This window comes from Coffea eugenioides, chromosome 11 (assembly GCF_003713205.1).
Source record: "Coffea eugenioides isolate CCC68of chromosome 11, Ceug_1.0, whole genome shotgun sequence".
Lineage (NCBI taxonomy): Eukaryota > Viridiplantae > Streptophyta > Magnoliopsida > Gentianales > Rubiaceae > Coffea > Coffea eugenioides.
In genome coordinates, this window is record NC_040045.1 from 46,516,876 (window position 1) to 46,526,243 (window position 9,368).

A 9,368-nucleotide genomic window follows, 5' to 3' on the forward strand; every position below is an offset into this window, starting at 1 on the left:
GAGCTTGTGTGTTGTAAAAATAGTATTATAAATGCACGAAATTCTCCAAATTAGCATTGGTTTGACTTGTGTGGCTAATATGGCGTTTGATGCTTCTAGGATGATCATTAACGTATCAATTTAGCCCCCATACATATATACATTCATATATATATATATATATATATATATATATATATTTGCGCGCGCATGTCTCTCCAAAATATTTTTTTTTTTTAAAAAAAAGGGAAAAGAGAAAAGAGTTATGCGTGCCTAATCTATGGAAAATGCAATACTAATGTACTTAGACCAAAGAAAACAATAATGTAAATAGTTTACAAATTACACTTGGTCCAAAACATAATTAATTACCTAGCGAGAATTGGACAATAATCTATAATATCAGATTGCCCATAAACAAACTCGGGCAAATTAAACTACTCTAAATATACGACATCTCCAGAACCAAACAAGGAAAACGAAACTATTGATTTCAACTGGGAGACAATCAAGTTCCCACTAATATCTACTTTTTCTAGTTCAATTAATAAGTAAAGATTAATTAGTTGTACCTTCCCTTGAAGAGAACTAATTCATATTCGATTAGGAGAACACTTTGTATGACTTGGCGGATAGGATGATAGACCTTAGACCGCCAATGGGGGAGAGAAGCATCAGGAGAACGCCAAATACTATGAGGATCTGAAATTTACGAATCAACAAACACAAAACAGACTACATAATTATTCTGCTGCTGCTGCTGCTGTAAGCTTATAATAGCGACTATAAGGAGTGGTGTCGACTTGGAACATACCCAATTTATGATCCAAGAAAGGCTGAACCTCTTTGGTTTGTAAAGAATGAGCCAAATAATACATGGAAGCTGCGAAAAGCCAAGGTAATGTTAAAATGGCTTCGATAGCATATATACAACTGATCCATGTTGCTACGTGAGCCGACTTACATAGAATGATGTTGGGGCCAAAGCAAATCCGCCAAAAAATCCCATTAGTCCTCCGAAGAAGGGGATTGCCATGCCAATTAACATGGTCACAGCTGCAATGGTTGGGAGTTGCAGGCCGGGTCAACTAAATTTGCACTCAAACATTAAAGGTTCACAACTAAATAAACATTAAAGGTTCACATCGCAACATGCGATAATCACCAAGGAGTGAATTGAATAATGTACGGAGGAAGTTAATTAGGCCAACATTTCATTATGCATTGAGTATATCTCTTGTCACATCACCTTTGGAATTTTGTAATTGTAATGCAGGTGGCAAATTAACAAAAAAAAAAAAAATTTATGGATGAAGGTAATTAATCATCGCTATTGAAAAGAAGTTAAATTAGCCCAAAAAAGTTAAAGAGAAATAAAACAAATGTTGGATTATTTGATAGCACTTACCTACATACAGCATTCGAGTGACAAAACGAAGTTTATTTGAAGGTTTAAAGCGTAATGACTTCACCAAAACGCTTTCCAGCGAGTCAAAAACTGGCATAGCATAAACCTGCATTTATTTGAAAAAACCGAAGGGAGGATATTAATTAACAACTAATTATAGTCTCCCACAAAGATAATGAAAGAATACAATAAAATAGTAAGCGTACACTCTGTCGAATTAAATCAGATATATTTTTTTTAGGTAACATAAAATCAGATTTTAGCTAGTAACCTGATAGCTTCCAATGACATGTATAACCACAAACATATTAGCGGCTGCAACGAGCCATGACGGTTTTTGCAGCGTAATAAGAACGTTGTCTTCAATTTCATTCCCATATGCGTAATACCCACATATCGCAACTGGGAAATAACACAGGGCAACAACAAAGTAAGCAAGAACTACTCCCTTCCACATGGGTTTCTTGGATGGTTTATCAGGGGTTGAAGGAATCGTCGCCTGAATTTCCAACACGACATTATGCCCCGCATACGCAAAAGCTACGTCCCCCAGTGCATTGAGGAAGTTAAAAGTTTTTCCAGCTGCGGTTGATCCTCTCGGAACGTAGCTCACGTTTGGTATTTGTCCCTTAAACAGCGAAGTCACCCATGCAATAGTAGAGTAACTGCAATCGTCACAGTATTAATTATAGGAAAAGTTCTTATCATCGATCATTTCTTGTATTGACAAAAATAGCGTGCGTGTATACTATCGGATGGATCTAGATATTCGTCAAAATGCTCAAATTGAAATTAAAATTAGGTGGCGTACGTACACTTAAACTCGTCACTGTATCATCAATCATAAAAGAAAATCAAAATTGACGAGATGGGTAACAGCTTCGGTTTCGAAATTTAGAAGTTGGATTTACCTCAGGGACATTACAGCCGCTGAGAAGGAGATGATAGCCAGTGAATGGAAGTTGGGAAGATGAGAGATAACAAAATGAACGGAAGCGAAGATCAAGATGAAGTAGGTGAGCCTAATATCCTGACATCTTGGAGGTGGACAGACAATATCATGGAACTTCTTGAGTGATTTTCCGCCGGTAACCATGTAGACTATGCACGTACTAACTTGGACCAGAAGCTGTTGGGGTACGACGATCCAAAGTCCAAGTTTCTCTCCAAATGCATGCTGACCTAGTTCATGGTACCTATCAAACCTCTTACCAGGAACCATCTCGTGCATCTCCACCATTTGCCACAGGGTGAACAACGTTATAATCCACGAAATCGCCAGCATGGTCACACCAGGACCCCTACATGTTGGGAACAAATTAATGGGGAACTGGGGACTTTGCGAAGGTTTAAGTTTAGTCTTTTGCCGTGACTTGTCAGTGGAATAATTTATTAATTATGTGTTTACTCTAGCAAGATATTTTGAGAATATTTATGCTGTAAATCCGCAGTCCATTCAATATGTGTTTTTCATAACATGAAAGAAATAGAATAATGCAACAAAACCCCTAGCTAACAATTTAGCCAAAGAAAAAACAAAAAAAACAAAAACCTCCTAACACTGCACATGGTCTACTAGTATCAAAAGTCCAAAACACAAATAATAAACAACCATTAGTAAATATCTTCTCCAATCAAATTGCAATCAAAGTAAAATCATTTCTGGCCGGCACCAAGAAAATCTACAAGCAGTTTAGCGTTGAACAAGTAATATGTACATCTAGTCCTTCTCTGATGAATATAGTTTTCCTTCTTAATTACTTAAACAGCAAATTAAATCATGTGTACAAAGTTGAAAGTATGTAGTGAAGCATACCATCCAAGTTGTGACAGGGCGTATGGGAGGCCAAGGACCCCGGCTCCTACCATGGCCGTGACATTGTGAAAAGCCGAGTACCACCACTTGGATTTCCGAACGGAACTGACTGGAAGCCAGTCTTCAATGGCTTTCTCTTCTGCAGTCTTCAGTGGTAATTGATTGTCCATAGCCGTATACTGAATTTCCCCTCTGATCTCAACAAATGTACTTATAAAAGAGTAGTATCAATCCTTCAACGACGAAAGATATTGATTGATAAAGATATATAGGCCTTGTTTGGCTAACAAGTTTGTCTGCTACAAGTTTTTTAAAAACTTTACCCACAGTAATCTCAAAAACTTCTCAAAAATTTTAAACTATACACTTCAAAATATTAAAAAAAATGCACTTCAAAAATTTTTAAAAAAATCTCTACAATAAATTACAGTAAAGTTTTAGACAAACACCCAAAAAATTCATTTGACAAACGGGGCCACAGTATCAGTCAACTTTTTTGGAAAGCTGAAGTTGGCCTAGCGGAAGAGTTGTCGGGTTGGATTCTATTATCCATTAATGACTAATAACTAACTTATTGGTCTTAACACCAAGTTGAATGGCTATTCCTAAGGAAGATTTGACCTGGATTGGCTATTGTTAAGAAAGATTTGAAGATTTGACTTCCACGCGCTTGTTTTATTTGGCTCGTTTCAAAAAAAAAAAAAGGAAAATAGTTCTGTCCGTGTTTTTCAAAAAATGGAAAATAATTCTATCATGTTCTATTTGGTTGGTTTCCAAAAAAAAAATGGAACCAAAAGAGTAGTATCAATCCTTCAACTACAAAGATTGATAAAGATATAGTAACAAAACTAATAATAGAAAGGGATTAATGACTAATAACTAACTAGTCCTAACATCAAGTGGATAGCTATTGCGAAGGAAATTTGATTAAAGATTTGACTGCCACGCGCTCTTATTTTATTTGGTTCGCTTCATAAAATGGATCATGATTCCATCCATGTTTTGTTTGGTTGGTTTCAAAAAATGGAAAATAATTCTATTCATGTTCAAAAATGGAATATCAAAGAAACTGTCAAGAGAGGTTAATCTGCTCCAAAAAAAAAAAAAAAGAATAACACTTTCAAGAGATTAAGTCATAAGGAATTGATGATGCCCCAATATGAATAGCAATCTACAACATCACCGAAACAGTTTTTTTTTTTTGGGGGGGGGTACTTTAAAGTATGTCAAAATTCCTCTTAATTTGTGGTTTTATTTTATTAGAGATACTTTTTCTTTCTTCTATTTTCCTTTTATTTTATAGCAGCTGCAAAAAGAATTCCAAGGCCTATATAATATTTGGGCCGAAATAGCAAATGTGGTACGCTCCGCACAACGTCACAGCCCAGCTCAGTTCGCGGAAACGGCGGAGCAACGCCTTCGGTTTCAACTAAAGGCGTTTCATTGAGGTCTACAAGAACATCCCGCCTTTCATTCCACCTTTCATTCCAAGGCATCTATGATTGTTGACCCTTTTCCACTGGACGCATGAATTTGACTCGGAGGAGAAAAAAAAAATTATGTTGGTGTGTTTAATGGGGGTTTAGATGGGAGAAAATGGAGGATCAAACATGCTTGAATATAGGCAAGCTACAAAAATCAGTAACAGCAGATATGAGCATGAAATGAAGCATTTACAGGGTTAAATGTAACTTCCCGACTACTGAGTAAAGGGTCCTCTACCAAAGCACTTGTACAAAGACAAACTCATCAATGAACTGGATTCTTGCGAGTCTCACCTTGCTGTGTAGAGCTCGTTGAATCATCCGCAGCTAGACCTTGAGCTCCGAAACACAAATACTGGTTCATCATCTTCACGTTAAACGATGACTGGAGGCGCTTCATTTTCATTTTATCCATCTTGGGTGAATGGTTGAAGCCGGAGAGTGATGAACGACCATTTCCATGGTTTAATTCCCTTTCTCCATCAGTAGATATTGGAGATGACCAGGAAGATTCAGAGAAGGGACTTGAAGGCGCAGCAAAAGATAAATGCCTCTTTACCTGTATGACACCATGCATTAGCCCTGCGGCAAACTTCTTCTTCGTGGATGGACTTGGAAGACTATTCGGCATGGCGACTATTCTCTTGTTTGTTGACAAAGAAGACGTCGTTTTTGAAAATCTCTGCCTAAGTGGGATTGGTTTTACTTCTGGACTTGAAATTCTGTATGATTCGACAGAAGCATTCTCTTCCAAGTTGGCATTCTCTTCCGTTTTTCTCGCTTTCCTCCTAGGGAAGTAGAGAAGTAGCTTCAGGTGCCTTGCAGCACTATTTACAGAACCAGACTTCGTCTTATATGAGTTGGACCCAGCAGCGGAACCACAATAACTTAGTTCACCTGAGCGCATGTCATACTCTGTGCTTGCAATATCAGTTCCTGCATCAGATGCATTTTCATTTCCAGTGTACAGAAATATCTCTGCATCAGGAATTCTAAACGATGTTCCTGGACTGCCTCCAATACCCTGCATTTTCAAATGAGAAACGAGTGCATTTCTTGTCCTACGGTCTTGACAATTTGAAATTCCTCCAGCAGAAATCAGCCTTTTGATTAATATCTCAGAAGATGCTGACTGGGGTCGCTGTTTGAGGAGATCCAATGGGGTATTGCCATCAGCATCCCGGATGTTTAAATTTATTCCAGGTACTGACATAAGGAGTTCCACCAAATTCGATTGAATGTTCTCGATCACTGCCATGTGAAGAGCAGTTCTACCATCATTGTTCCTGACATTGATAATATCTTCTATGTTAGCAGCAAGTTTGCCACGTACCAACTGCGTCATAAGCTCTATCTGTCGATCTAGTCTTCGAAATCCCGGGCTTCTGAAGCCTGCCACTGCCATGTGAAGAAAAGTATCTCCATAATTATTCTTCATTGAGCTGGTTGAGGGAGATGAAGATACAAGAACCTCCACAACAGCTAAGTGACCCCTGTAGGCAGCCACATTTAGCGCAGTGTTCCCTTGATTATCAGTGGACTTGATCATATCATAGGATACTAGTAAACTTTTAACCAACTGCATTAAGCCAAAAGAACAAGTAATCTCAACAACTGGCATTTTGAGATCATTTAACTTGCAGATTAACAGACAGGCTTAAGCTGAAATGACAGCTTTGAAGTAAAGCCTAGATTCTACAAGATATATATAGGTCTTGAACACTGATAATGCTTGCTTTTCAAGCGACAACGTAAAAGGTGCAAGAAGCTGAAATAAGATTCATCATAGTACAGCTCAAATTGGCACATCACTTGGCAGTCCATTGGTACCTTCTATCCTACATACATGTCTCATAAGCAGCGACTTTCTATGATTTTATCAAGGAGAGTAAATGTAAACAGGGCTTTATGTTTTTCTCTTCATCAGAACCTATGATGTCGTAAGCTATAGTTGCACTCTGCAATCATGAGAAGGCAGAGAAAAGAAAAAGAAGGATATTTGTGGGTCTCAGCAGAAATATAAAATGCTTACTGAAGTCTATTTGCTTCTGGCCGGATTTTGCCTTGACATCATTACTGTGATTGCCAGGGAACCCAAGCCTCATTTTTCAAGGACTTCACAAAATTCCTTTGATAGGAATTCTAACTAAATTTATGTTTTCAGCAGGTGGCATATAGGGAGCACCACAGCCCTATTCAACTCTCTCGCAAAGGAATTGAGTTACTTATTAAATCTGAGATCATGCCATAAAAAAGAAGCATAATGCTCAAAGCCACAGGACATCTATTAGTAGACAGCTGGCTCCACCAGAAAGCTTAACCAAATTGATGTGTAGGCCAAGAAATCACCAATCTCAATCAAATTTTTACTATGTACCGCTCTGTTATAATAATTGGGCACTTATGCCATACTTAATCCACCTTCCACTGCACATGTATCATCCTTAGAAATGGTAAAAAGCGACTATTAGGTGAAACATTAGCTTTTATCAACATCACCACAAATGGTTACATTAAGCCATCAGTTTGTTCACAAACCTTAATTCTATAAATATAGTTCCTAGATAAACTTGAAGCCAGCAAATATTTCTGCATTCAAGGGAAAAGTCAAAAGCAGGGGTAAAGCCAGCTTTACGTTTGGAACGTGCAGTCAATTTCTTAGAATTGGAACATGTGGTTTCCTTTAAAGTCATTTTATGCCCTCTCCACCATCACTACATTGACAAAATAGGAGCGTCATGTATGGTAACAAGTTTCTGCATTGATTTAGCTTGTTGGAAGCTTCAGACGAGCACCATTGTGAAATCCAGACGATTATAGCATAGAACTCTTTGACCAAATTGGAATTCACAATATAAGATACAAGTAATGGTAATCATAAGCTATTTAGGAGACTCAGGCATCAAGCAACAGATATGAAATAAGAAGCATGAAGCTAATAACAGTTTGAGAAACAAGGATATAGACGGAGGACATAATAAACGAACTGACCTCAACCTGGCCTCTGCCAGAGGCTGTATGCAGGACAGTAGAACCTTGAGCATCTCTATAAGCCAAAACATCTGAACAGTCCACAAGAAGTTCTCTCAACATCTCCACATTGCCTCCTCTTGCAGCAGCATGAACGGCCCTATTCATCATTTCCCACTTGAAAACAGATGAAACTTCTTGTGGCTGCACCTCCACTTCCTGTCCACCATTTACAGAATCCCTTCGCGAGAGAGAATAATCCAACAGTAGCCTAAAAACCTCCGAGTTCTTACTCCTGGCAGCAGCATAGAGTATATCAGCAACACCATATTCTCCTTCTCCAAACACCAAAAAGGGATCTCTACCCAACAATTCTTTGACAAATCCAACATCTCCAGCTGAGGCGGCAGTATAAAGAAGCCAACCACCATAGCCAGCTCTGATCAGGGAATTTTGGCCTTTCTTGGTTTCACACTCGAGCAGGAGTTGTCTAGCAACTTGGGACCTACATTTGGCAACATCGTCAAAGTTTTCCTCATCATCCCACACAGTTTCGAGGCGGCGAATTCTACGAAGAGACGTAAGTTTGATTAGTAGATTGGTGTCAAGATGAAGGAGCTCTCTGACCAGATCATAGTGACCATTGGCAGCTGCCCAGTCAATTGGGGATGCAAACCACCACTGATCTCCAGTGCTCTCCCACCTCAAGGGGAAGCATGTAGGAGGCATTGCATCAAAAAAGAAAGAAAATTCACAGCATATGATGGTTAAACACAGTCTTGAATTCGGAGGCGAAAATAAAAGAAAAAAAAGCTAAGATTTTGCTAAGATAAGGTTCACCAAGGACTAATGGATGACAGAGAGTATCTGTGAGAAAGTGATGTAACCAATGAAATGCACAAAATTTTACGAGTCTAGATAGAATAACTCGCAAGATTCAAGAAGAACTTTTATGGAAGAGTTCAACCAAGCAAATTTATGTGGAAAGATAAAAAGGTACGGGACAATCGGACAAAATTACTTAAAAAACGAGGAATCACACAGAATTTCACAAGAAATCTAATTAGTATGTACTACCAGTACTACAAGCCAAGAACAGGAGAAAGGTCGGGGAAGGTGATGCCCACTCAGAAAGAGGGAAAACGAGGGAAAAGGTTAGGACTTTGGAGCGAAAAAGATTCCAACTTTATGCAACAGTCTATAGATGAGAACAAAAGGGAAAAGACCACACGTTTGGGGATAGATTTTTTACGGGGTTCTATTATTTCTGTGAACAAAGAAAATTAAGTGAAAATTAGATAGGTCCCCCTGCCCATCATGATGTTTTCAAGATTCCATCTTTAAATGCGCAGCTCACTGAATAGCATGTAGAGCTTTCAGCCTTCTGGTTCTTACTCGTGACGTGAACAGGAAGATGAAGGCTGACCCGTATCAGACAACTGATGAGAATTTGCAAGGATTTGAAGCCTTTTGAGACCCCCTAGGCTTATCACAATAGTTGCCTAGCAAGTCAATCTTTGTTGATAGTGACACCGATTATATTTTCGAGCTCATTCTCTATTTAGAAATAGCTTTAGAACTTATTTGGATTACAATAATGTTTTAGAGAAAATTTTTCAGCTTTCCGTAGGTATCTTTTATATATATATATATTTTTTTTAATTATTATTTTGTCTCGCATTCTAAAAATGTAGCATAGTAAGGTTGTGTT

At 38.2% G+C, this 9,368-nt stretch overlaps 2 protein-coding genes across 2 annotated transcripts; both read right to left on the reverse strand.

The window, feature by feature from the left end:
- Nucleotides 1-582: 582 nt before the first annotated feature.
- On the reverse strand, nt 583-3,373 carry LOC113754168 (lysine histidine transporter 2-like). Its single transcript, XM_027298522.1, has 7 exons — nt 3,204-3,373; nt 2,299-2,688; nt 1,659-2,052; nt 1,388-1,493; nt 944-1,035; nt 794-862; nt 583-681 (listed from the first exon to the last, which is right to left on the reverse strand). The coding sequence occupies exons 1-7, from the start codon at nt 3,371-3,373 to the stop codon at nt 583-585; spliced, it is 1,320 nt and encodes a 439-aa protein (XP_027154323.1).
- A 1,378-nt stretch (nt 3,374-4,751) lies between these two features.
- Nucleotides 4,752-9,156, reverse strand: LOC113753233 (tankyrase-1-like). Its single transcript, XM_027297336.1, has 2 exons — nt 7,679-9,156; nt 4,752-6,266 (listed from the first exon to the last, which is right to left on the reverse strand). Exons 1-2 carry the CDS (start codon nt 8,384-8,386, stop codon nt 4,953-4,955), a joined length of 2,022 nt encoding a protein of 673 aa, XP_027153137.1. The 5' UTR covers nt 8,387-9,156; the 3' UTR covers nt 4,752-4,952.
- Nucleotides 9,157-9,368: the final 212 nt, after the last annotated feature.

Coding starts and splice junctions, on each gene's coding strand:
- LOC113754168 (XM_027298522.1), bottom strand. CDS start 3,373: ATGGACAATCAATTACCACTGAAGACTGCAGAAGAGAAAGCCATTGAA. Junction 1,494..1,658: donor ATGTCATTGGAAGCTATCAG/GTTACTAGCTAA, acceptor AAATAAATGCAG/GTTTATGCTATGCCAGTTTT. Junction 1,036..1,387: donor CACTCGAATGCTGTATGTAG/GTAAGTGCTATC, acceptor CAACCATTGCAG/CTGTGACCATGTTAATTGGC.
- LOC113753233 (XM_027297336.1), bottom strand. CDS start 8,386: ATGCCTCCTACATGCTTCCCCTTGAGGTGGGAGAGCACTGGAGATCAG. Junction 6,267..7,678: donor CTGGCAGAGGCCAGGTTGAG/GTCAGTTCGTTT, acceptor GGCTTAATGCAG/TTGGTTAAAAGTTTACTAGT.